This window comes from Phasianus colchicus, chromosome 29, assembly GCF_987193195.1.
Source record: "Phasianus colchicus chromosome 29, bPhaCol1.hap1.1, whole genome shotgun sequence".
NCBI lineage: Eukaryota > Metazoa > Chordata > Aves > Galliformes > Phasianidae > Phasianus > Phasianus colchicus.
The window spans coordinates 3488495-3516451 of record NC_143464.1 but is presented as its reverse complement, the minus strand read 5'-3'; the positions used below and the strand labels follow the sequence as shown (position 1 = coordinate 3516451).

The window sequence follows — 27957 nt, the reverse complement described above, 5'->3', positions numbered from 1 at the left end:
ATCACAACGATACATCACGATACATCACAACAATACAACATCACAATGATACAACATCACAACGATACAACATCGCAACGATGTGAGGACACAGCATCACAACATCACAATGATACAACAGCACAACGATACAACATCGCAACGATGTGAGAACACAGCATCACGACATCGTAACGTCACGCCGTCGCGACGATACAACAGAACAACGTGAGAACGCAGCATCGCGACGTCGCAATGATACAACAGCACAACAGCACAACAACACAACACCTCACGGTGTCACCTCCCCACGCCGCTGCAGGCACCTCAACTCCTCGGCCAGCCTGCGGGTGACATCAGACATAGGGGGGGGTTGGGGGGTGACAGCGACGGTGACACCAAACACGGGGGGGTTGGAGGTGACAGTAATGGTGACATCAAACACAGGGGGGTGACAGTGATGGTGACCAAAAACAAAGAGGGGAGGGTTGGGGGGTGACAGTGACGGTGACATCAAACACGGAGGGGGGGGTGGAGGTGACGGTGATGGTGACATCAGACATAGAGGGGAGTTGGGGGGTGACAGCGATGGTGACATCAAACACAGAGGGGGGTTGGGAGGTGACAGTGGTGGCGACATCAAACACGGGGGGTTGGAGGTGACAGTGATGGTGACACTGAGCACGGGGGGGTCTGGGGGTGACAGTTATGGTGACATCAGACACGGGGGGGGTTTGGGAGGTGACAGTGATGGTGACATCAAACACAGTGGGGGCTTGGGGGGGTGACAATGGTGGGGACACTGAGCACGGGGGGGGACAGAGATGGTGACACTGAGCACGGGGGGGGGTGGTGACAGTGATGGTGACCAGAAACAATGGGAGGGGGAGTTGGGGGGTGACAGTGATGGTGACATCGAACACGGGGGGGGTTGGAGGTGACAGTGATGGTGACATTGAGCACGGGGGGGTGACAGTGACGGTGACATCAAACACAGGGGAGGTTGGAAGGTGACAATGGTGGTGGTGACACTGAGCACCAGGGGGGGGGACAGAGATGGTGACACCGAGCACAGAGGGGGGGTGACAGTGATGGTGACCAGAAACAATGGGAGGGGGAGTTGGAGGTGACAGTGATGGTGACACCGAGCACAGAGGAGGGGTTGGGGGGTGACGGTGATGGTGACATCAGATACGGGGGGGGGGTTTGGGGTGACAGCAATGGTGACATCAGACATAGAGGGGAGTTGGGGGGTGACAGTGATGGTGACATCAAACATGGGGGGGGGTTGGAGAGGTGACAGTGATGGTGACACCGAGCACAGAGGAGGGGTTGGGGGGTGACACTGAGCACAGAGGGGAGGTGACAGAGATGGTGACACCAAACACGGGGGGGGGACAGTGATGGTGACATTGAACACGAGGGGGTTGGGGGGTGACAGGGATGGTGACATCAAACACGGGGGGGTGACAGTGACGGTGATGGTGACACTGAGCACAGAGGAGGGGCTGGGGGGTGACACTGAGCACAGAGGGGAGGTGACAGCGATGGTGACACCAAACACGGCGGGGGGAGGGGGGAAGGTGACAAAGGCAGGGGGGGGGGGTGTCGCTGCTGTCCCCACCTGTCCCTCCGGCCCTGCTGTGCCCTCCTCCGTCCCACTGCTGTCCCCATTTGTCCCCTGGCCCCGCAGTGCTCGCGTTGCATCAGGAGGCTGGAGGGGACAGCGGGGTCACCTTTGTGTCACCTCCGTGTGTCCCCAAAGCTGGGGGGGGGGGTTTGGGGGGGTGACACTCACACGGTCGTGTGGCCCTCGGGGCCCAGCTGAGCCTCTGTGGCTTCTGGGGAGAGGGGAAATGGGGGAAGGTGGGGGTGTGTCCCCATATGGGGACAATGGGGGACATGGGGACATTGGGGGGTGTTGGGGGCGTGGGGGGCAGCGGGGACATTGGGGACAATGGGGTCAATGGGGGCATTGGGATCAATGGGGTCAATGGGGGCATTGGGGTCGGTGGGGGTCAATGGGGGCATTGGGACACTGGGGACATTGGGGAACTACTGGGGGACATTTGGGGACATTGAAGGATGTGGGGACATTGGGGTCAATGGGGTCAATGGGGACATTGGGGTCAATGGGGACATTGGGGACATGGAGGTCAATGGGGTCAATGGGGACAATGGGGTCAATGGGGACATTGGGGATGTTGGGGACATTTGGGGTCAATGGGGTCAGTTGGGTAATGGGGACATTGGGGACATTGGGGGACATTTGGGGGACATTGGGGACATGGAGGTCAATGGGGTCAATGGCGGATTGGGGACATTGGGGACATTTAAGGATGTGAGGACATTTGGGGATATTGGGGACACTGGGGTCAATGGGGTCAACGGGGGCAATGGGGACATTGGGATCAATGGGGACATTGAAGGATATGGGGACATTGGGGGACATTGGGGACAATGGGGTCAGTGGGGACATTGGGGACATTGTGGGGCAATGGGGTCAATGGGGGCATTGGGGACACTGGGGACATGGGGGTCAATGGGGACATTGAGGACTTTGGGGACATTGGGGGACAACGGGGCAATGGGGACATTGGGGGACATTGGGGTCAATGGGGTCAGTGGGGACATTTGGGGACATTTAAGGACATGGGGACGTTGGGGGACAATGGGGGATATTGGGGACGGGGGGGAAATGGGGTCAGTGGGGACATTGGGGTCAATGGGGACATTGGGGTCAATGGGGTCAATGGGGGATTGGGGACATTGGGGACATTTAAGGATGTGAGGACATTTGGGGAATTGGGGACACTGGGGTCAATGGGGTCAGTGGGGGCATTGGGGACAATGGGGACATTGGGGGACATTGGGGGACATTGGGGACAATGGGGTCAGTGGGGACAATGGGGGACAATGGGGACAATGGGGGACAACGGGGCAATGGGGACATTGGGGTCATTAGGGGACATTTGGGGGACATTTGGGGACATTTAAGGACATGGGCACAATTGAGGACATTGGGGACATTGAGGTCATTGGGATCAATGGGGACAGTGGGGTCAGTGGGGACATTGGGGACAATGGGGGGCGATGGGGCAAAATGGGGACATTGGGGGACATTTGGGGACATTTAAGGACGTGGGGACAATGGGGACAATGGGGGACATTGGGGGACCCTGGGGGATACTGTGGGGACACTGGGGGACAATGGGGGACACGGCGCCACTGTGGGGATACATGGGGTGACCGTGGGGACGTTTGGGGACATTGTGGTGACATTTGGGGACATTTGGGGACACGGAGGGCACGGATGGGGCTGGCACCTCACCGTGCCTCAGCAGCTCATCTTCTGTCACCTGCAGGTGGGACAGCGCGGCCACCAGCGCCGGCGGGGACTGGGGGACATCGGGGGACGTGGGGGGGTGTGAGGGGACATGGGGTGACACGGGGGTGACACGGGGGGGGACACGTGGGGGGACATGGGGTGACATGTGGGGCATGGTGGGACGTGGGGGTATGGGGTGACATGGGGGGTGACATGGGGGGACATAAGGTGACAGATGGGGTGACAAGGTGACAGATGGGGTGACATAAGGCGACACAGGGTGACATGGGGTGACATATGGTGGCATGAGGTGACAGATGGGGGTGACATAAGGTGACAGATGGGGTGACAAGGTGACAGATGGGGTGACATAAGGTGACACAGGGTGACATGGGGTGACATGTGGGGTGACATAAGGTGACAGGGTGGCACATGAGGTGACAGATGAGGTGACAGATGGGGTGACACATGGGGTGACATGGGGTCACATAAGGTGACGTAGGGTTGACACATGGGGTGACACGTGGGGTGACACTTGAGGTGGCATAAGGTGACACACAGGGTGACATGGGGTGACATGGGGGTGACATGGAGGGTGACATGGGGGGACATGAGGTGACAGATGGGGTGACAGATGGGGTGACACATGAGGTGACACATGGGGTGACATGTGGGGTGACAAAGGGTGACAAGGGGGGACAGATGGGGTGACAGATGGGGTGACACATGGGGTGACAAGGTGACACATGGGGTGACAAGGGGTGACACGTGGGGCGACGCATGGGAGGACACGTGAGGTGACATAAGGTGACACACAGGGTGACATGGGGTGACAAAGGGTGACATGGGGTGACATGGGGGTGACATAAGGTGACAGGGTGGCACATGAGGTGACAGATGGGGTGACAGATGGGGTGACACAGGGTGACAAGAGGGGACAAATGGGGTGACACAGGGTGACAAGGGGTGACAAGGGGTGACACATGGGGTGACATGTGGGGTGACACCTGGAGGGACATGGGGTCACATAAGGTGATGTAGGGTTGACACGTGAGGTGACACGTGGGGTGACAAGGGGTGACACGTGGGGTGACACTTGAGGTGGCATAAGGTGACACACAGGGTGACATGGGGTGACATGGGGGTGACATGGAGGGTGACATGGGGGGACATGAGATGACAGATGGGGTGACATGTGGGGTGACACAGGTTGACACGGGTGACACGGGGTGACCTGAAGTGACACAAGGCGACACATGGGGTGACAGGAGATGACAGGAGGTGACAGGAGGTGACAGACGAGGTGACAGATGAGGTGACACAGGGTGATGTGGGGTGCCGTGGGGTGACAAGGTGACAGATGGGTGACATGGGGTGACACGGGGTGACCTGAAGTGACACAAGGCGACACATGGGGTGACACAGGTTGACACGAGGTGACGCGAGGTGACAGATGAGGTGACATGAGGTGACACAGGGTGATGTGGGGTGCCGTGGGGTGACAAGGTGACAGATGGGTGACATGGGGTGACAGATGGGTGACACGGGGTGACATAAGGAGACACATGGGGTGACACAGGTTGACACGGGGTGACACGAGGTGACAGATGAGGTGACAGATGAGGTGACACAGGGTGATGTGGGGTGCCGTGGGGTGACAAGGTGACAGATGGGTGACATGGGGTGACACGAGGTGACACGAGGTGACAGATGGGGTGACATGAGGTGACACAGGGTGACACGGGGTGACCTGAGGTGACATAAGGCGACACATGGGGTGACACAGGTTGACACGGGGTGACGCGAGGTGACAAGGTGACAGATGGGTGACATGGGGTGACATGAGGTGACCTGAGGTGACATAAGGCGACACATGGGGTGACACAGGTTGACATGGGGTGACAGGAGGTGACAGATGAGGTGACATGAGGTGATACAGGGTGATATGGGGTGCCGTGAGGTGACATGAGGTGACAGATGGGGTGACATGAGGTGACACAGGTTGACACAAGGTGACGCGAGGTGACACGAGGTGACAGATGGGGTGACATGAGGTGACACAGGGTGACACGGGGTGACTTGAGGTGACATAAGGCGACACATGGGGTGACACAGGTTGACACGAGGTGACACGAGGTGACAGATGGGGTGACATGAAATGACACAGGGTGATGTGGGGTGCCATGGGGTGACAAGGTGACAGATGGGTGACATGGGGTGACACGAGGTGACACGAGGTGACAGATGGGGTGACATGAGGTGACACAGGGTGACACGGGGTGACTTGAGGTGACATAAGGCGACACATGGGGTGACACAGGTTGACACGGGGTGACGCGAGGTGACAAGGTGACAGATGGGTGACATGGGGTGACACGAGGTGACACGAGGTGACAGATGGGTGACATGAGGTGACACGGGGTGACACGGGGTGACATAAGGCGACACATGGGGTGACACAGGTTGACTCGGGGTGACAGGAGGTGACAGGAGGTGACAGATGAGGTGACACCGTGGGCTCACGTGCTCGCGCTGCAGCCGCTTGTGCTCCTCCATCAGGGCCTCCAGCTGCTGCCAGAAATCCTCTCTGGGGACAGGGGGCCGTGTCCCCTCAATGTCCCCAATGTCCCCTTGTTGTCCCCTCAGTGCCCCTCACTGTCCCCGTTGTGTCCCCATTGTGTCCCCTCATTGTCCCCGTTGTGTCCCCATTGTGTCCCTCACTGTCCCCTCATTGTCTCCTCATCATCCCCATAATGTCCCCCTCAATGTCCCCTCAATGTCCCTTCATTGTCCCATAATGTCCCCATTGTGTCCCCATTGTGTCCCCCCTCAATGTCACCTCAATGTCCCCCCAGTGTCCCTCCAATGTCCCCTCATTGTCCCCACTCTGCCCCCTCAATGTCCCCATTGTGTCCCCCCAATGTCCCCTCCTTGTCCCCCTGTTGTCCCCTCAATGTCCCCTCTTTGTCCCCATACTGTCCCCTCAATGTCCCCATTGTGTCCCCTCACTGTCCCCCTGTTGTCCTCTCACTGTCCCCATTGTGTCCCCATTGTGTCCCCACTGTGTCCCCTCACTGTCCCCCTTTTGTCCCCTCAGTGTCCCCTCATTGTCCCCATTATGTCCCCATTGTGTCCCCAATGTCCCTTCATTGTCCCCTCAATGTCCTCTCACTGTCCCCATTGTGTCCCCTCATTGTCCCCTCATCATCCCCATAATGTCCCCCTCAGTGTCCCCTCAATATCCCCTCATTGTCCCCACACTGTCCCCTCAATGTCCCCTCGTTGTCCCCTCAATGTCCCCCTATTGTCTCCTCAGTGTCCCCACGTTATCCCCTCATTATCCCCTCACTGTCCCCATATGTCCCCTCACTGTCCCCTCAATGTCCCTTCATTGTCCCCACTGTGTCCCTTCAGTGTCCCCTCTGTATCCTGACACTGTCCCCCTGTTGTCCCCTCAATGTCCCCATTGTGTCCCCACTGTGTCCCCTCACTGTCCCCCCTCTTGTCCCCTCATTGTCCCCACATTGTCTCCTCACTGTCCCCTCAATGTCCCCTCAATGTCCCCCCAATGTCCCCTCCTTGTCCCCTCCTTGTCCCCTCAGTGCCCCTCACTGTCCCCGTTGTGTCCCTCATTGTGTCCCCCCTCAATGTCCCCTCAATGTCCCCCCAGTGTCCCCTCATTGTCCCCACGCTGTCCCCTCATTGTCCCCCTCAATGTCCCTTCATTGTCCCCTCATTGTTCCCTCACTGTCCCCATAATGTCCCCATTGTGTCCCCTCATTGTCCCCTCGATGTCCCCCAATGTCCCCTCAATGTCCCCTCCTTGTCCCCTCCTTGTCCCCTCCTTGTCCCCTCACTGTCCCCATTGTGTCCCCACTGTGTCCCCACTGTGTCCCCTCACTGTCCCCCTCTTGTCCCCTCATTGTCCCCACATTGTCCCCTCACTGTCCCCATTGTGTCCCCACTGTGTCCCCTCATTGTCCCCACATTGTCCCCTCACTGTCCCCATTATGTCCCCATTGTGTCCCCTCATTGTCCCCGTTGTCCCCATTGTGTCCCCATTGAGTCCCCATTGTGTCCCCTCACTGTCCCCCTTTTGTCCCCTCAGTGTCCCCTCATTGTCCCCATTATGTCCCCATTGTGTCCCCAATGTCCCTTCATTGTCCCCTCAATGTCCTCTCACTGTCCCCATTGTGTCCCCTCATTGTCCCCTCATCATCCCCATAATGTCCCCCTCAATGTCCCCTCAATATCCCCTCATTGTCCCCACACTGTCCCCTCAATGTCCCCTCGTTGTCCCCATTATGTCCCCATTGTGTCCCCTCATTGTCCCCGTTGTCCCCATTGTGTCCCCATTGTGTCCCCATTGTGTGCCCTCACTCTCCCCCTGTTGTCCCCTCACTGTCCCCATTGTGTCCCCATTGTGTCCCCTCACTGTCCCCATTGTGTCCCCTCACTGTTCCCCTGTTGTCCCCATTGTGTCCCCTCACTGTCCCCATTGTGTCCCCTCATTGTCCCCCTGTTGTCCCCATTGTGTCCCCATTGTGTGCCCTCACTGTCCCCATTGTGTCCCCTCACTGTCCCCATTGTGTCCCCATTGTGTGCCCTCACTGTCCCCATTGTGTCCCCATTGTGTCCCCATTGTGTCCCCTCACTGTCCCCATTGTGTCCCCACTGTGTCCCCTCACTGTCCCCCTCATTGTCCCCATTGTGTCCCCTCACTGTCCCCATTGTGTCCCCATTGTGTCCCCTCACTGTTCCCCTGTTGTCCCCATTGTGTCCCCTCACTGTCCCCACTCTGTCCCCTCACTGTCCCCCTTTTGTCCCCTCAGTGTCCCCTCATTGTCCCCATTATGTCCCCATTGTGTCCCCAATGTCCCTTCATTGTCCCCTCAATGTCCTCTCACTGTCCCCACTGTGTCCCCTCATTGTCCCCTCATCATCCCCATAATGTCCCCCTCAATGTCCCCTCAATATCCCCTCATTGTCCCCACACTGTCCCCTCAATGTCCCCTCGTTGTCCCCATTATGTCCCCATTGTGTCCCCTCATTGTCCCCCTGTTGTCCCCCTGTTGTCCCCATTGTGTCCCCATTGTGTCCCCATTGTGTGCCCTCACTCTCCCCTGTTGTCCCCTCACTGTCCCCATTGTGTCCCCATTGTGTGCCCTCACTGTCCCCCTCATTGTCCCCATTGTGTCCCCTCACTGTCCCCCTCATTGTCCCCATTGTGTCCCCTCACTGTCCCCTCACTGTCCCCATTGTGTCCCCATTGTGTCCCCTCACTGTCCCCCTCATTGTCCCCATTGTGTCCCCTCACTGTCCCCTCACTGTCCCCATTGTGTCCCCACTGTGTCCCCTCATTGTCCCCACATTGTCCCCACATTGTCCCCATAATGTCCCCTCACTGTCCCCACTGTGTCCCCTCACTGTCCCCCTGTTGTCCCCTCGGTGCCACCTGTGTCCCCGGCGCAGGTCCCTCAGTTTTCCCCTCTGCTCTGCTGTCCCCTCCAGGTCCCGCTGCCGCCCCAGGCACAGCTGGAGCCTCCTGAGGGGTCAGAGGTCATCAGGGAGGGGTCAGAGGTCAATGGATGGGGGTCAGGGGTCATCAGGGAGGGGTCAGAGGTCAATGGATGGGGGTCAGGGGTCAGCAATTGGGGTCAGCAGTTGGGGTCAGGGGTCATCAGGGAGGGGTCAGGGGTCAATGGGTGGGGGTCAGGGGTCAGAGGTTGGGGGTTAGAGGTCAGCACTGGGGTCAGGGGTCAGCATTGGGGTCAGGGGTCAACAGTTGGGGGTCAGCAATTGGGGTCAGCAGTTGGGGTCAGGGGTCATCAGGGAGGGGTCAGGGGTCAATGGGTGGGGGGTCAGGGGTCAGAGGTTGGGGGTTAGAGGTCAGCACTGGGGTCAGGGGTCATCAGGGAGGGGTCAGGGGTCATTGGATGGGGTCAGGGTTCAGCACTGGGGTCAAGGGTCATCAGCGAGGGGTCTGAGGTCCATTGATTGGGGTCAGAGGTCAGAGGTTGGGTCAGAGGTCAGTCATTGGGGGTCAGTGGTTGTGTCAGGGGTCAGAGGTCAGAGGTCAGGGCCAGGGGTCAGAGGTTGGGGTCACAGGTCAGAGGTTGGGGTGAAGGATCAGAGGTCAGAAGTTGGGGTCAGAGGTCAGAGGTCAGGGTCAGGAGTGAGAGGTCAGGGTCGTTGGGGTCAGGGGTGTGAGGTCAGAAGTTGGGGTCACAGGTCAGTGGTTGGGTCAGGGGTCAGAAGTTGGGGTCAGGGGTCAGGGGTCAGAGGTCAGTGTCAGGCGTCAGAGGTCAGTGTCAGGGGTCAGAGGTCAGGGTCAGGAGTGAGAAGTCTGAGGTTGGGGTCAGGGGTGTGAGGTCAGAGGTCGGGGTCACAGGTCAGTGGTTGGGTCAGGGGTCAGAAGTTGGGGTCAGGGGTCAAAGGTCAGGGTCAGGGGTCAGAGGTCAGGGTCAGGAGTGAGAAGTTAGAGGTTGGGGTCAGGGGTGTGAGGTCAGAGGTCGGGGTCACAGGTCAGTGGTTGGGTCAGGCGTTAGAAGTTGGGGTCAGGGGTCAGAGGTCAGGGTCAGGGGTCAGAGGTCAGGGTCAGGAGTGAGAGGTCAGGGTCGTTGGGGTCAGGAGTGTGAGGCCAGAGGTCGGGGTCACAGATCAGTGGTTGGGTCAGGGGTCAGATGTTGAGGTCAGAGGTCAGAGGTCAGGGGTTGAGGTTAGAGGTCAGAGGTCAGGGGTTGAGGTCAGAGGTCAGAGGTCAGGGTCGTTGTTCTCCTTCCCCCCCCAGCTGACCTTTGTCCTTCAGCCTCCACCTCCTGCCAGCGCGACCTCGCCATGCGCAGCGCCTCTGGGGGGGGACGGGGGGTGACATGGGGGGGACATTGGGGTGACATGGGGGGGACACGAGGGGGTGACACAAGGGGACACAAAATGACATGGGGGGGTGACACGATAAGGTTACATGGGGTGACATGGGGGGATGTTGGGGGTGACATGGGGGGGTGACATGGGGGGTGACAAGGGGGGGTTATCGGGGGTGACACAGGGGGACATGGGGGGGACATTGGGGGGGACATGGGGGGGACATGGGGGGTGACATGGGGGGAGACATGGGGGGGACACAAGAGGGTGACACAAGGGGACACAAAATGACATGGGGGGGTGACATGATAAGGTTACATGGGGGGATGTCGGGGGTGACATGGGGGGGTGACATGGGGGGTGACAAGGGGGGATCTCGGGGGTGACACAGGGGGACATGGGGGGGACATGGGGGGAGATGTTGGGGGACACGGGGGGTGACACGAGGGGACACAAAATGACATGGGGGGGTGACACGATAAGGTTACATGGGGTGACATGGGGGGACATTGGGGGTGACATGGGGGCTGACAAGGGGGATATCGGGGGGTGACATGGGGGGACATGGGGGGTGACATGGGGGGTGACATGGGGGGGACATGGGGGGTGACATGGGGGGGACATGGGGGGGACACGAGGGGGTGACACAAGGGGACACAAAATGACATGGGGGGGTGACATGACAGGGCTATGTGGGGGGACATGGGGGGACATTGGGGGTGACGTGGGGGTGACATGGGGGGGACACAGAGGGGACATGGGGGTGACATAGGGTGATGTGGAATGATAAGGAGGGGTGACACGGGGGGGTGACACGAGGGGACACAAAATGACATGGGGGGGTGACACGATAAGGTTACATGGGGTGACATGGGGGGACATTGGGGTTGACGTGGGGGTGACAAGGGGGATATCGGGGGGTGACATGGGGGGACATGGGGGGTGACATGGGGGGGAGACGGAGGGGACATGGGGGTGACACAGGGGGACATGGAGTGATAAGGGGGGGTGACACGAGGGTGACATGGGGTGGTGACATGGGGGATATCAGGGGGTGACACAGGGGGACATGGGGGGTGATGTGGGGGGTGACACGAGGTGACAGAAGGTGACAAAGGGTAACAAAGGGTGACAAAAGGTGACTAAGGGTGACAAAGGGGATGACACAGGGTGACAGAAGGTGACAAAGGGTGACAAAGGGTGACACAGGGGGGTGACACGAGGTGACAGAAGGTGACAAAGGGTAACAAAGGGTGACAAAAGGTGACTAAGGGTGACAAAGGGGGTGACACGGGGTGACAGCAGGTGACAAAGGGTGACACAGGGCAACACGGGGGTGACACGAGGCGACAGAAGGTGACAAAGGGTAACAAAGGGTGACAAGAGGTGACTAAGGGTGAGAAAGCGGTGACAGAAGGTGACAGAAGGTGACAAAGGGTGACACAAGGGGGTGACACAAGGTGAGAGAGGGTGACAAAGGGTAACAAAGGGTGACAAAAGGTGACTAAGGGTGACAAAGGGGATGACACGGGGTGACAGAAGGTGACAAAGGGTGACACAGGGGGGCATGGGGGGTGACACAAGGTGACAGAAGGTGACAAAGGGTAACAAAGGGTGACAAAAGGTGACTAAAGGTGACAAAGGGGGTGACACGGGGTGACAGCAGGTGACAAAGGGTGACAAAGTGTGACACAGGGCAACACGGGGGTGACACGAGGCGACAGAAGGTGACAAAGGGTAACAAAGGGTGACAAAAGGTGACTAAAGGTGACAAAGGGGATGACACGGGGTGACAGAAGGTGACAAAGGGTGACACAGGGTGACACAAGGGGGTGACACAAGGTGACAGAAGGTGACAAAGGGTGACAAAGGGTGACACCCACCGTGCTGCTGCTGCCACAGCACCTCCAGCTCCTCCTGACGCTGCTCCACTGTGGGGACAACGAGGGGACAGTGAGGGGACATTGGGGGACATTGGGGACATTGGGGGGACATTGGGGGACATTGAGGGGACATTGGGTGACATTGGGGGACAATGGGGACATTATGGGGACATTGGGGACATTGGGGGACATTGAGGGGACATTGGGGACATTGAGGGGACAGTGGGGACATTGGGGGACATTGTGGGGACATTGGGGGAACACAATGGGGACATTGGGGGGACATTGCGGACATTGGGGGACATTGGGGGACATTGGGGGACATTGAGGGGACATTGAGGGGACGTTGGGGACATTGAGGGACATTGAGAGGACATTGAGGGATATTGGGGACATTGGGGGACATTGGGGGGACATTGGGGGGACGCAATGGGGACAGTGAGGGGACACTGGGGGATATTGAGGGGACACTGGGGGACATTGGGGGACATTGGGGGGACACTGAGAGGACCTTGGGGGACTTTATGGGGACATTGAAGGACCATCTGGGGACACTGGGGAGACATTGGGGGGACATTGGGGACATTGGGGGACATTGGGGGATATTGGGGACATTGGGGGACATTGAGGGGACATTCAGGAGACACTGGGGACATTGGGGACATTGGGGGACATTGGGGGACATTGGGGGGACATTGGGGGACATTGTGGGGACATTGAGGACATTTGGGGACATTGGGGGGACACAATGGAGACAGTGAGAGGACATTGAGGGATATTGGGGACATTGGGGGACATTATGGGACATTGGGGGGACGCAATGGGGACAGTGAGGGGACACTGGGGGATATTGAGGGGACACTGGGGGACATTATGGGACATTGGGGGGACATTGGGGACATTGAGAGGACCTTGGGGGACATTGGGGGGACACAATGGGGACAGTGAGGGGACACTGGGGGACACTGAGGGGATACTGGGGGACATTATGGGGACAATGAGGGGACATTGGGGACATTGGGGGACATTGGGGGACATTGGGGGGACATAATGGGGGAATTGAGGGGACATTGGGGGACAATAGGGACATTGGGGGACATAATGGGGGAATTGAGGGGACATTGGGGGACATTGGGGACATTGGGGGACATTGGGGGACAATGGGGGGACACAATGGGGACAGTGAGGGGACATTGGGGGACATTATGGGTCATTAGGGAGACATTGAGGGGACGTTGGGGACATTGAGGGACATTGGGGGACACAATGGGGACAGTGAGGGGACATTGGGGGATATTGAGGGGACATTGGGGACATTGGGGGACACTGGGGAGACACAATGGGGACATTGTGGGGACATTGGGGGACATTGGGGACATTGGGGGACATTGGGGGACATTGGGGGGACACAATGGGGACATTGAGGGGACGTTGGGGGACATTGGGGACATTGGGGGACATTGGGGGACACAATGGGGACATTGAGGGGACACTGTTGGGGTGCAATGGGTGACGTCTGGTTTTGGGGTGACCCCATAGATTATAGGGTGTCCCTGTGTCATTTTTGGGGTGTCCCCATGGATTTTGGGGTGTCCCCGTGTCATTTTTGGGGCACCCTATGGCATTTTTGGGGTGTCCCCACAGATTATAGGGTGTCCCCGTGTCATTTTGGGGTGCCCCCATGGCTTATGGGATGTCCCCATGGATTTTGGGGTGTCCTGTGTCGTTTTTGGGGCATCCTATGGCATTTTTGGGGTGACCCCATAGATTATAGGATGCCTTCGTGTCTTTTTTGGGGTGTCTCCCTGTCATTTTGGGGTGTCCCCGTGTCATTTTGGGGGTGACCCCATGGATTTTGGGGTGCCCCCATGGCATTTTGGGGTGACCCCATAGATTATAGGATGCCCCTGTCATTTTTGGGGTGTCCACATGGATTTTGGGATGTCCCCATGTCATTTTGGGGCGTCCCATGGCATTTTGGGGTGACCCCATAGATTATGGGGTGTCCCTATGTCATTTTTGGGGTGTCCCATGGATTATAGGGTGTCCCTATGGCATTTTGGGGTTGATCCCATGGATTATGGGGTGTCCCTGTGTCATTTTGGGGTGTCCCCATGTCTTATGGGATGTCCCCATGGATTTTGGGGTGTCCTGTGTCATTTTTGGGGCACCCAATGGCATTTTTGGGGTGACCCCATAGATTATAGGATGCCCCCATGTCATTTTTGGGGTGTCTCCCTGTCATTTTGGGGTGACCCCATAGATTATAGGATGCCCCTGTGTCATTTTTGGGGTGTCTCCCTGTCATTTTGGGGTGACCCCATGGATTATTGGGTGTCCCCATGGGTTATGGGGTGTCCCGGTGCCATTTTGGGGTGACCCCATGTCATTTTTGGGGTGCCCCCATGGATTATAGGGTGTCCGCATGGCATTTTGGGGTGTCCTGTGTCATTTTTGGGATGTCCCCATGGATTTTGGGGTGTCCCCATGTCATTTTGGGGCATCCTATGGCATTTTTGGGGTGACCCCATAGATTATAGGATGCCTTCGTGTCTTTTTTGGGGTGTCTCCCTGTCATTTTGGGGTGACCCCATGGATTACGGGGTGTCCCCATGGGTTATGGGGTGTCCCCGTGCCATTTTGGGGTGACCCCATGTCATTTTTGGGGTGATCCCATGGATTTTGGGGTGATCCCATGTCATTTTTGGGGTGTCCCCATGTCATTTTTGGGGTGACCCCATGGACTATAGGATGTCCACCACGGATTATGGGGTATCTTGAGTCATTTTTGGGGCATCCTATGGCATTTTTGGGGTGACCCCATAGATTATAGGATGTCCCTGTGTCATTTTTGGGGTGTCTCCCTGTCATTTTGGGGTGACCCCATAGATTTTGGGGTGTCCCCGTGCCATTTTGGGGTGACCCCATGTCATTTTTGGGGTGACCCCATGGATTTTGGGGTGATCCCATGGATTTTGGGGTGACCCCATGGATTATAGAGTGTCCCCATGGCATTTTGGGGTGTCCCATGGATTATGGGGTGCCCCCATGGGTTATGGGGTGTCCCCGTGTCACTTTGGGGTGTCCCCGTTGCATTTAGGGGTGTCCCCGTGCCATTTAAGGGGTGTCCCCGTGCCATTTAGGGGTGTCCCCGTGTCACTTTGGGGTGTCCCCGTTGCATTTAGGGGTGTCCCCGTGTCACTTTGGGGTGTCCCCGTGCCATTTAGGGGTGTCCCCGTGTCACTTTGGGGTGTCCCCGTTGCATTTAGGGGTGTCCCCGTGCCATTTAGGGGTGTCCCCGTGTCACTTTGGGGTGTCCCCGTGCCATTTAGGGGTGTCCCCGTGTCACTTTGGGGTGTCCCCGTTGCATTTTGGGGTGTCCCCGTGCCATTTTGGGGTGTCCCCGTGTCACTTTGGGGTGTCCCCGTTGCATTTAGGGGTGTCCCCGTGCCATTTAGGGGTGTCCCCGTGTCACTTTGGGGTGTCCCCGTGCCATTTAGGGGTGTCCCCGTGTCACTTTGGGGTGTCCCCGTTGCATTTTGGGGTGTCCCCGTGCCATTTTGGGGTGTCCCCGTGTCACTTTGGGGTGTCCCCGTTGCATTTAGGGGTGTCCCCGTGTCACTTTGGGGTGTCCCCGTGCCATTTAGGGGTGTCCCCGTGTCACTTTGGGGTGTCCCCGTGCCATTTTGGGGTGTCCCCGTGTCACTTTGGGGTGTCCCCGTGCCATTTAGGGGTGTCCCCGTGTCACTTTGGGGTGTCCCCGTGCCATTTAGGGGTGTCCCCGTGCCATTTAGGGGTGTCCCCGTGCCATTTAGGGGTGTCCCCGTGTCACTTTGGGGTGTCCCCGTGCCATTTTGGGGTGTCCCCGTGCCATTTAGGGGTGTCCCCGTGTCACTTTGGGGTGTCCCCGTGCCATTTAGGGGTGTCCCCGTTGCATTTAGGGGTGTCCCCGTGTCACTTTGGGGTGTCCCCGTTGCATTTAGGGGTGTCCCCGTGTCACTTTGGGGTGTCCCCGTGCCATTTTGGGGTGTCCCCGTGCCATTTTGGGGTGTCCCCGTGTCACTTTGGGGTGTCCCCGTTGCATTTTGGGGTGTCCCCGTGCCATTTAGGGGTGTCCCCGTGTCACTTTGGGGTGTCCCCGTGCCATTTAGGGGTGTCCCCGTGCCATTTTGGGGTGTCCCCGTTGCATTTAGGGGTGTCCCCGTGCCATTTAGGGGTGTCCCCGTGTCACTTTGGGGTCCCCCCCCACTCACGCTGCTCCAGGTGCTGCCGCAGCTCCTCGCTGCGCGCCTGGCTCTGAGCCACGGCCTGAGCGCCCGCATGGCAGCCTGGGGGGGACAGGGGGACATCGGGGGCTCGGGGACATCGGGGGGTGTGGGGACACTGGGGGGACATCGGGGGGTTGGGGACATCGGGGGGACTTTGGGGGATTTGGGGACATTGGGGGGTTTGGGGAAATCGGGGGGTGTGGGGACACTGGGGGGTTTGAGGACATTGGGGGCATTGGGGACATTGGGGGGGTTGGGGACATTGGGGGATTTGGGGACATCAGGGGGATTTGGGGACATCGGGGGGTGTGGGGACATTGGGGGGACATGGGGGGATTTGGGGACATCGGGGGGGTCGGGGACATTGGGGGGATTTGGGGACATTGGGGGGTGTGGAGACATTGGGGGGTGTGGGGACATTGGGGGGACATGGGGGGATTTGGGGACATTGGGGGAAGTTGGGGTCATTGGGGGGACTTTGGGGGATTTGGGGACATTGGGGGGTTTGGGGACATCGGGGGGTTTGGGGACACTGGGGGGTTTGAGGACATTGGGGGCATTGGGGACATTGGGGGGGTTGGGGACATTGGGGGATTTGGGGACATCGGAGGATTTGGGGACATTGGGGGGTGTGGAGACATTGGGGGGTGTGGGGACATTGGGGGGGTTTGGGGACATCGGGGGATTTGGGGACATTGGGGGGTGTGCAGACATTGGGGGGTGTGGGGACACTGGGGGGACATGGGGGGATTTGGGGACATTGGGGGGTTGGGGACATTGGGGGGACTTTGGGGGATTTGGGGACATCGGGGGGGTTGGGGACATCGCGGAGTGTGCAGACATTGGGGGGTGTGGGGACACTGGGGGGACATGGGGGGATTTCGGGACATCAGAGGATTTGGGGACATTGGGGGGATTTGAGGACATTGGGGGATTTGGGGACATCAGGGGGATTTGGGGACATTGGGGGGTGTGGGGACACTGGGGGGACATGGGGGGATTTGGGGACATTGGGGGAAGTTGGGGACATTGGGGGATTTGGGGACATCAGGGGCGTCGGGGACATCAGGGGGTTGGGGACATCGGGGGGGGTTGGGGGGATTTGGGGACATCGGGGGGTTTGGGGACATTGGCGAATTTGGTGTCATTGGGGGAAATTGGGGACATCAGGGGCTGTGGGGACATCGGGGGGGGTTGGGGGCATTTGGGGACATCGGGGGGGTCGGGGACATTGGTGGGATTTGGGGACATTGGGGGGTGTGGGGACATTGGGGGGTGTGGGGACACTGGGGGGACATGGGGGGGGTTGGGGACATCAGAGGGATTTGGGGACACTGGCGGGGGTCGGGGACATTGGGGGGATTTGGGGACATCGGGGGGTGTGGAGACATTGGGGGGTGTGGGGACATTGGGGGGGGTTGGGGGGATTTGGGGACATTGGGGGGTTTGAGGACATTGGGGGCATTGGGGACATTGGGGGGACATTGGGGGGTTTGGGGACACTGGGGAGATTTGGGGACATCGGGGGGGTTGGGGGACATCGGGGGGTGTGCAGACATTGGGGGGTGTGGGGACATTGGGAGGACATGGGGGGATTTGGGGACATCGGGGGGGTCGGGGACATTGGGGGGATTTGGGGACATTGGGGGGTGTGGAGACATTGGGGGGTGTGGGGACATTGGGGGGGGTTGGGGGGATTTGGGGACATTGGGGGGTTGGGGACATTGGTGGGCTTTGGGGACATTGGGGGGTTGGGGACATTGGGGGGTTTGGGGACGCTGGGGGGTTTGGGGACATTGGGGACATCGGGGGGAGTGGGGACATCAGGAGGATTTGGGGACATGGGGGGATTTGGGGACATCGGAGGATTTGGGGACATTGGGGGATTTGGGGACATTGGGGGGTGTGGAGACATTGGGGGGTGTGGGGACACTGGGGGGACATGGGGGGATTTGGGGACATCGGAGGATTTGGGGACATTGGGGGTATTTGAGGACATTGGGGGGTTTGGGGACATCAGGGGATGTGGGGACATCGGGGGGGTTTGGGGACATTGGGGGGACATGGGGGGATTTGGGGACATTGGGGGGATTTGGGACATCGGGGGGGGTTGGGGGGATTTGGGGACATCGGGGGGGTTGGGGACATCGGGGGGGGTTGGGGGGATTTGGGGACGTTGGGGGGTTTGGGGACATCGGAGGATTTGGGGACATCGGGGGGTGTGGGGACATTGGGGGGACATGGGGGGATTTGGGGACATCGGGGGGGTTGGGGACATTGGGGGGATTTGGGGACATCGGGGGGTGTGGGGACATTGGGGGGGTTGGGGACACTGGGGGGTTTGGGGACATTGGGGACATCGGGGGGAGTGGTGACATCAGGGGGATTTGGGGACATTGGGGGGGTTGGGGACATTGGGGGGTGTGGGGACATGGGGGCTTTGGGGACATTGAGGGGTGTGGGGACATTGGGGTCTCTGGGGGATGTGGGGACATTTTGGGGTTTTGGGGACATTGGGGGCTTTGGAGACATTTTGGGGACATGGGGACACAGTGGGGACATTTTGGGGTCACAGTGATGTGTTGGGGACATTTTGGGGTCACGGTGATGTTGTGGGGACATTTTGGGGTCCAAGTGATATATGGGGACATTTTGGGGTCATGGTGATGTATTGGGGACATTCTGGGGTCGTGGGGACACAGTGGGGACATTTTGGGGTCACGGTGAAGTATTGGGAACATTTTGGGGTCATGGGGACGCAGTGGGGACATTTTGGGGTCACGGTGATGTATTGCGGACATTTTGGGGTCATGGGGACGCAGTGGGGACATTTTGGGGTTGTGGGGACATACTGGGGACATTTTGGGGTCACGGTGATGTATTGGGGACATTTTGGGGTCATGGGGACACAGTGGGGACATTTTGGGGTTGTGGTGATGCAGTGGGGACATTTGGGGGTCCCAGTGATATATGGGGACATTTTAGGGTCGTGGTGATGTATTGGGGACATTTTGGGGTCATGGGGATGCAGTGGGGACTTTTTAGGGTTGTGGGGACGCAGTGGGGACATTTTGGGGTCATGAGAATGCAGTGGGGACATTTTGGGGTCACAGTGAAGAATTGGGGACATTTTGGGTTCATGGGGACACAGTGGGGACATTTTGGGGTCACGGTGATGCAGTGGGGACATTTTAGGGTCGTGGGGACACAGAGGGGACATTTTGGGGTCACGGTGGTGTATTGGGGACATTTTGGGGTGGTGGGGACACAGTGGGGACATTTTGGGGTCACGGTGGTGTATTGGGGACATTTTGGGGTCATGAGAACACAGTGGGGACATTTTGGGGTCACGGGGACATTTGGGGGTCCCAGTGATATATGGGGACATTTTAGGGTCACAGTGATGTATTGGGGACATTCTGGGGTCGTGGGGACACAGTGGGGACATTTTGGGGTCATGAGAACACAGTGGGGAGATTTTGGGGTCATGATGATGTTGTGGGGACATTTTGGGGTGGTGGGGACGCAGTGGGGACATTTTGGGGTCATGAGAAAGCAGTGGGGACATTTTGGGGTCACAGTGAAGAATTGGGGACATTTTGGGTTCATGGGGACACAGTGGGGACATTTTGGGGTCACGGTGATGTATTGGGGACATTTTGGGGTCATGAGGACACAGCGGGGACATTTTGGGGTCATGGTGATGCAGTGGGGACATTTGGGGGTCCCAGTGATATATGGGGACATTTTAGGGTCGTGGTGATGTATTGGGGACATTTTGGGGTTGTGGGGACGCAGTGGGGACATTTTGGGGTCACGGTGATATATTGGGGACATTTTGGGGTCGTGGGGACGCAGTGGGGACGTTTTGGGGTCATGGGGACACAGTGGGGACATTTTGGGGTTGTGGAGACACACTGGGGACATTTTGGGGTCACGGTGATGTATTGGGGATATTTTGGGGTTGTGGGACACACTGGGGACATTTTGGGGTCATGGGGACACAGTGGGGACATTTTGGGGTCATGGTGATGCAGTGGGGACGTTTTGGGGTCATGGGGACACAGTGGGGACATTTTGGGGTAATGAGAACACACTGGGGACGTTTTGGGGTCGTGGGGACACAGTGGGGACATTTTGGGGTCACGGTGATGTATTGGGGACATTTTGGGGTCACGGTGATGCAGTGGGGACATTTTGGGGTGGTGGGGACGCAGTGGGGACATTTTGGGGTCATGGGGACGCAGTGGGGACATTTTGGGGTTGTGGGGACATACTGGGGACATTTTGGGGTCATGGTGATGTATTGGGGACATTTTGGGGTCGTGAGAACACAGTGGGGAGATTTTGGGGTCATGATGATGTTGTGGGGACATTTTGGGGTGGTGGGACACACTGGGGACATTTTGGGGTCATGAGAACGCAGTGGGGACGTTTTGGGGTCATGGTGATGTAGTGGGGACATTTTGGGGTCGTGGGGACACAGTAGGGATATTTTGGGGTCACGGTGATATATGGGGACATTTTATGGTTGTGGTGATGTATTGGGGACATTTTGGGGTTGTGGGGACGCAGTGGGGACATTTTGGGGTCACGGTGATGCAGTGGGGACATTTTGGGGACATGAGAACACAGTGCGGACATTTTGGGGTCATGGTGATGTAGTGGGGACATTTTGGGGTCATGAGAACGCAGTGGGGACGTTTTGGGGTCACGGTGATGTAGTGGGGACATTTTGGGGTCGTGGGGACACACTGGGGACATTTTGGGGTCACGGTGATGTAGTGGGGACATTTTGGGGCCGTGGGGACACAGTGGGGACATTTGGGGTCATGGTGATCCAGTGGGGACATTTGGGGGTCCCAGTGATGTATGGGGACATTTTAGGGTCGTGGTGATGTATTGGGGACATTTTGAGGTCGTGGGGACACAGTGGGGACATTTTGGGGTCATGGTGAAGTATTGGGGACATTTTGGGGTCGTGGGGACACGGTGGGGACATTTTGGGGTCATGGGGACACAGTGGGGACATTTTGGGGTCACGGTGATGTATTGGGGACATTCTGGGGTTGTGGGGACACAGTGGGGACATTTTGGGGTCACGGTGATGCAGTGGGGACATTTTAGGGTCGTGGGGACACAGTGGGGAGATTTTGGGGTCACAGTGATGTATTGGGGACATTTTGGGGTCGTGGGGACACACTGGGGACATTTTGGGGTGGTGGGGACGCAGTGGGGACATTTTGGGGTCATTGTGATGCAGGGGGGACATTTTGGGGTCACAGTGATGTATTGGGAGCATTTTGGGGTTGTGGGGACACACTGGGGACATTTTGGGGTCATGGGGACACAGTGGGGACATTTTGGGGTCACAGTGATGTATTGGGGACATTTTGGGGTGGTGGGGACACAGTGGGGACATTTTGGGGTCACGGTGATGTATTGGGGACGTTTTGGGGTCGTGGGGACACAGTGGGGACATTTTGGGGTCATGAGAACACAGTGGGGAGATTTTGGGGTTATGATGATGTTGTGGGGACATTGTGGGGTGGTGGGGACGCAGTGGGGACATTTTGGGGTCACGGTGATGCAGTGGGGACATTTGGGGGTCCCAGTGATATATGGGGATATTTTGGGGTCGTGGTGATGTATTGGGGACATTTTGGGGTGGTGGGGACGCAGTGGGGACATTTTAGGGTCACGGTGATGCAGTGGGGACATTTTGGGGTCGTGTGGACACAGTGGGGACATCTTGGGGTCAAGGTGAAGTATTGGGGACATTTTGGGGTCATGGGGACACAGTGGGGACATTTTGGGGTCACGGTGATGTATTGGGGACATTTTGGGGTCATGAGGACACAGCGGGGACATTTTGGGGTCATGGTGATGCAGTGGGGACATTTGGGGGTCCCAGTGATATATGGGGACATTTTAGGGTCATGGTGATGTATTGGGGACATTTTGGGGTGGTGGGGACACAGTGGGGACATTTTGGGGTAATGAGAACACAGTGGGGACATTTTGGGGTCACGGTGAAGTATTGGGGACATTTTGGGGTCGTGGGGACACAGTGGGGACATTTTGGGGTCATGAGAACACAGTGGGGACATTTTGGGGTCACGGGGACAGTTGGGGGTTCCAGTGATATATGGGGACATTTTAGGGTCACAGTGATGTATTGGGGACATTCTGGGGTCGTGGGGACACAGTGGGGACATTTTGGGGTCATGAGAACACAGTGGGGAGATTTTGGGGTCATGATGATGTTGTGGGGACATTGTGGGGTGGTGGGGACGCAGTGGGGACATTTTGGGGTCACGGTGATGCAGTGGGGACATTTTGGGGTCATGGGGACACAGTAGGGACATTTTAAGGTCCTGGTGATGTATTGGGGACATTTTGCGGTCGTGGGACACAGTGGGGACATTTTGGGGTTGTGGGGACACACTGGGGACATTTTGGGGTCACGGTGCTGCAGTGGGGACATTTTGGGGTCGTGGGGATGCAGTGGGGACATTTTGGGGTCACGGTGATGTATTGGGAGCATTTTGGGGTCATGAGGACACAGTGGGGACATTTTGGGGTCGTGGTGAAGTATTGGGAACGTTTTGGGGTCATGAGGACACAGTGGGGACATTTTGGGGTCACGGGGACATTTGGGGGTCCCAGTGATATATGGGGACATTTTAGGGTCACAGTGATGTATTGGGGACATTCTGGGGTCGTGGGGACACAGTGGGGACATTTTGGGGTCACGGTGAAGTATTGGGGACATTTTGGGGTCGTGGGGACACAGTGGGGACATTTGGGGTCATGGTGATTTTGTGGGGACATTTGGGGGTCCCAGTGATATATGGGGACATTTTAGGGTCGTGGTGATGTACTGGGGACATTTTGGGGTCGTGGGGACACAGTGGGGACATTTTGGGGTCATGAGAACACAGTGGGGAGATTTTGGGGTCATGATGATGTTGTGGGGACATTTTGGGGTGGTGGGGACGCAGTGGGGACATTTTGGGGTCACGGTGATGTATTGGGGACATTTGGGGGTCATGGTGAAGCAGTGGGGACGTTTTGGGGTCATGGGGACACACTGGGGACATTTTGGGGTCATGGGGACACAGTGGGGACATTTTGGGGTCACAGTGACGTATTGCGGACATTTTGGGGTCTTGGGGACACAGTGGGGACATTTTGGGGTCACGGTGATGCAGTGGGGACATTTTGGGGTCATGGTGATTTTGTGGGGACATTTGGGGGTCCCAGTGATATATGGGGACATTTTGGGGTCACGGTGATGTATTGCGGACATTTTGGGGTCTTGGGGACACAGTGGGGACATTTTGGGGTCACAGTGATGCGTTGGGGACATTTTGGGGTCACGGTGAAGTATTGGGAACATTTTGGGGTCATGAGGACACAGTGGGGACATCTTGGGGTCAAGGTGAAGTATTGGGGACATTTTGGGGTCATGGGGACGCAGTGGGAACATTTTAGGGTCATGGGGACACAGTGGGGACATTTTGGGGTCACGGTGATGTATTGCGGACATTTTGGGGTCTTGGGGACACAGTGGGGACATTTTGGGGTCGTGGGGACACACTGGGGACATTTTGGGGTCACGGTGATGTATTGGGGACATTTTGGGGTCATGAGGACACAGCGGGGACATTTTGGGGTCATGGTGATGCAGTGGGGACATTTGGGGGTCCCAGTGATATATGGGGACATTTTAGGGTCGTGGTGATGTATTGGGGACATTTTGGGGTTGTGGGGACACAGTGGGGACATTTTGGGGTCACGGTGATATATTGGGGACATTTTGGGGTCGTGGGGACACAGTGGGGACATTTTGGGGTCATGAGAACACAGTGGGGACATTTTGGGGTCATGATGATGTTGTGGGGACATTTTGGGGTGGTGGGGACGCAGTGGGGACATTTTGGGGTCATGGGGACACAGTGGGGACATTTTGGGGTCATGGTGAAGTATTGGGGACATTTTGGGGTCGTGGGGACACAGTGGGGACATTTTGGGGTCATGAGAACACAGTGGGGACATTTTGGGGTCATGATGATGTTGTGGGGACATTTTGGGGTGGTGGGGACGCAGTGGGGACATTTTGGGGTCACGGTGATGCAGTGGGGACATTTTGGGGTCATGAGAACACAGTGGGGACATTTTGGGGTCATGGTGATGTAGTGGGGACATTTTGGGGTCGTGGGGACACAGTGGGGACATTTTGGGGTCACAGTGATGTATGGGGACATTTTGGGGTGGTGGGGACACAGTGGGGACATTTTGGGGTCACGGTGATGCAGTGGGGACATTTTGGGGTCATGAGAACACAGTGGGGACATTTTGGGGTCATGGTGATGTAGTGGGGACATTTTGGGGTCGTGGGGACACAGTGGGGACATTTTGGGGTCACAGTGATGTATGGGGACATTTTGGGGTCGTGGGGACACAGTGGGGACATTTTGGGGTCACAGTGACGTATTGGGGACATTTTGGGGTCGTGGGGATGCAGTGGGGACATTTTGGGGTCACGGTGAAGTATTGGGAACATTTTGGGGTCATGGGGACGCAGTGGGGACATTTTGGGGTCATGGGGACGCAGTGGGAACATTTTAGGGTCATGGGGACACAGTGGGGACATTTTGGGGTCACGGTGATGTACTGGGGACATTTTGGGGTCATGGGGACACAGTGGGGACATTTTGGGGTGGTGGGGACACGGCGCTCACCCCGGTGCAGAGCACGGATCTGCCCCAGCAACGCTTCTACCTTTGGTGCCCCTGTGGGGGGATTTGGGGAGGGGGGGAAGTTATGGGGTCAGGAGGGATCTGTGGGGCTGGGGGGGGGGACGTGGGGGGGATGTGGGGGGGACACGGAGGTACCTGGTGGCAGTGGGGTGGGCAGCTCTGAGTCAGCGACACGGGGGGGTCCTGTGGGGGTCGGGGGGATTTGGGGGGGATGTGGGGAAGGGGGATGGGGGGATTTTGGGGGGGATGGGGGGGAATGGGGAGATTGGGGGGGAAGGGGGGATGGGGGAATGGGGGATGGGGGGATTTGGGGGAGGTTTGGGGGGATGGGGGGGAATGGGGGGATGGGGGATGGGGGGATTTTTGGGGTCTGGGGGGATGGGGGAATTTTGGGGGGATGTGGGGATTTTGGGTGCATGGGGGGATGGGGGGAAGGGGGAGATGGGAGGATTTGGGGAGGTATGGGGGGATGGGGGGGAATGGGGGCGTTTGGGGGGATTGGGGGGGAATGGGGGATGGGGGATGGGGGGATTGCCGGATTTTGGGGTGGGGGGATGTGGGGAAGGGGGGATGAGGGGTTGGGGGGATTTGGGGGGGTCTGGGGGAATGGGGGGGGAATGGGGGATGGGGGAAGAAGGGATGGGGGGATTTGGGGGAGGTTTGGGGGGATGGGGGGGAATGGGGGGATGGGGGGATTTTTGGGGTCTGGGGGGATGGGGGAATTTTGGGGGGATGTGGGGATTTTGGGTGCATGGGGGGATGGGGGGAAGGGGGGATGGGGGATGGGGGGGATTTGGGGGATCTGGGGGGATTGGGGGGGAATGGGGGGACGGGGGGATTTTGGGGGTTGTGGGGATGTTGGGGGGATGTTGGGGAGTGGGGGGTGGGGGGATGGGGGGAATGGGGGGATTTGGGGTGCATGGGGGGATGTGGGGAAAGAAGGAATGGGGGGATGGGGGGGATTTGGGGGAGTTTGGGGGGATTGGGGGAGAATGGGGGATGGGGGATGGAGGGATGGGGGGATTTTGGGGGGTCTGGGGGAATGGGGGGGTAATGGGGGATGGAGGAATCGGGGGATTTTGGGGGGGTCTGGGGGGATTGGGGGGGATGGGGGTATGGGGGGATGTTGGGGGCATTTTGGGGGGATGAGGGGATGGGGGAGGGGGGATTTGGGGGGAATGGGGGATTTTGGGTGCATGGGGGGATGGGGGGATGGGGGGATTTGGGGGGGTCTGGGGGAATGGGGGGTTATGGGGGATTGGGGATGGAGGAATCGGGGGATTTGGGGGGGATTTGGGGGTATTGGGGGGGAATGGGGGGATGGGGGGATGTTGGGGGCATTTTGGGGGGATGAGGGGATGGGGGAGGGGGGATTTGGGGGGAATGGGGGGATTTTGGGTGCATGGGGGGAAGCAGGGATGGGGGGAAGGGGGGATTTGGGGGGGGAAGCAGGGATGGGAGGATGGGGGGATTTGGGGGGTCTGGGGGAATGGGGGGGGATGGGGGATGGAGGAATGGGGGGATTTTGGGGGGGTCTGGGGGGATTGGGGGAGACGGGGGATGGAGGGATGGGGGGATTTGGGGAGGTATGGGGGGATTTTGGGGGATCTGGGGGGATTGGGGGGGAATGGGGGATGGGGAATGGAGGGATGGAGGGATTTTGGGGGGGATGTGGGGATGTTGAGAGGATGTTGGGGAGTGGGGGGTGGGGGGATGGGGGAGGGATGGGGGGATTTGGGGTGCATGGGGGGATGGGGGGAAGGGGGAATGGGGAGGTTTTGGGGGGTGGGGGGAATGGGGGGATGGGGGATGGGGGGATCTGGGGGGATTTGGGGGGAATGGGCGATGGGGGATGGAGGGATGGGGGGATTTTGGGGGTATGGGGGGATTGGGGGGAAATGGGGGATGAGGGATGGGGAGATTTGGGGATTTTGAGGGATCTGGGGGGATTTTGGGGGGGAATAGGAGATGGGGGATGATGGGATGGGGGGATTTTGGGGGGCCTGGGGGGAATGGGGGATGGGGGATGGAGGGATGGGGGGATTTTGGGGGGATGTGGGGATGTTGGGGGGATGTTGGGAAGTGGGGGGTGGGGGGATGTGGGGGGGATGTGGGGATTTGGGGTGCATGGGGGGATGGGGGAATGTGGGGGGGGAATGGGGGGATGGAGAAATGGGGGTTGTTGGGGGGATGTGGGGATGTTGGGGGAATGGGAGGTTGTGGGGATGGGGGGCATTTTGGGGGGATGTGGGGATTTTGGGGGCTATGGGGATGCTGGGGGGATGGAGGGGTGTTGGGGGGATGGGAGGATTTGGGGATGGGGGGATGCTGGGGGGTTGGGGGGATGGGGGGGAGGGGAGAATGGGGGGTGGGGGGATGGAAAGATGAGGGGAGGTGGGGATGTTGGGGGATGGGGGGATGGACGGATGGGGGGATTTGGGGGGGCTTGGGGAGATGGGGGGATGTTGGGGGGATGGGAGGTGAGGGCATAGGAGGGTGTGTGAAAAGAGGGGATTTGGGGATGGGGGGACATGGGGATGGGGGATTTGGGGATGGGAGAATGGAGGGCTGGGGTGATTTTGGGGTAGAGGGGATGTGGGGATGTTGGGGGAATGGGGGGAGGAGGGATGGGGGATGTTGGGGATGAGGTGTGGGGGGAGGTGAGGATGGAGGGATGGGGGGGTTTGGGGGTATTTGGGGGGATGTGGGGCTGCTGGGAGGTGTCAGGGGGCCGTGCCCTCACTCTGCTCTCTGCTCTCCATGGTTCTGCAGGGGGATGGCAGCTCCTGATGGTATGTGGGGACCGACTTCCGGTCAGAACAACCCACTTCCGGTCACAGCTCCCCCACTTCCGGTCAGAACAACCCACT

General features: G+C 58.4%; 1 protein-coding gene and 1 pseudogene across 6 annotated transcripts; both read right to left on the bottom strand.

The window, feature by feature from the left end:
- Positions 1 to 28: 28 nt before the first annotated feature.
- LOC149914658 (uncharacterized) lies at positions 29 to 27957 on the bottom strand. 6 transcript variants are annotated; one of them, XM_090126719.1, is made up of 12 exons: positions 27831 to 27957; positions 25223 to 25270; positions 25070 to 25120; positions 16308 to 16382; positions 12055 to 12102; positions 10103 to 10157; positions 8763 to 8852; positions 5831 to 5894; positions 3311 to 3377; positions 1778 to 1820; positions 1604 to 1693; positions 168 to 323 (listed from the first exon to the last, which is right to left on the bottom strand). In XM_090126719.1, the coding sequence occupies exons 1-12, from the start codon at positions 27847 to 27849 to the stop codon at positions 272 to 274; spliced, it is 702 nt and encodes a 233-aa protein (XP_089982845.1). In that variant the 5' UTR covers positions 27850 to 27957; the 3' UTR covers positions 168 to 271. The 6 variants fall into 6 exon arrangements, with proteins under 6 accessions (XP_089982847.1, XP_089982845.1, XP_089982846.1 ...); XM_090126720.1 differs by having other exon boundaries at positions 3311 to 3338; XM_090126721.1 differs by lacking the exons at positions 1604 to 1693; positions 1778 to 1820; positions 3311 to 3377 and having other exon boundaries at positions 29 to 323.
- LOC149914659 (uncharacterized) lies at positions 12577 to 13642 on the bottom strand (annotated as a pseudogene).

Bases quoted from the DNA above. Each gene is read 5' to 3' on its own strand.
- LOC149914658 (XM_090126716.1), bottom strand. The intron at 25,121-25,222 runs GTACCTCCGTGT...ATCCCCCCACAG, and splicing joins GCCCACCCCACTGCCACCAG to GGGCACCAAAGGTAGAAGCG. The intron at 16,383-25,069 runs GTGAGCGCCGTG...TGTCCCCCCCAG, and splicing joins GATCCGTGCTCTGCACCGGG to GCTGCCATGCGGGCGCTCAG.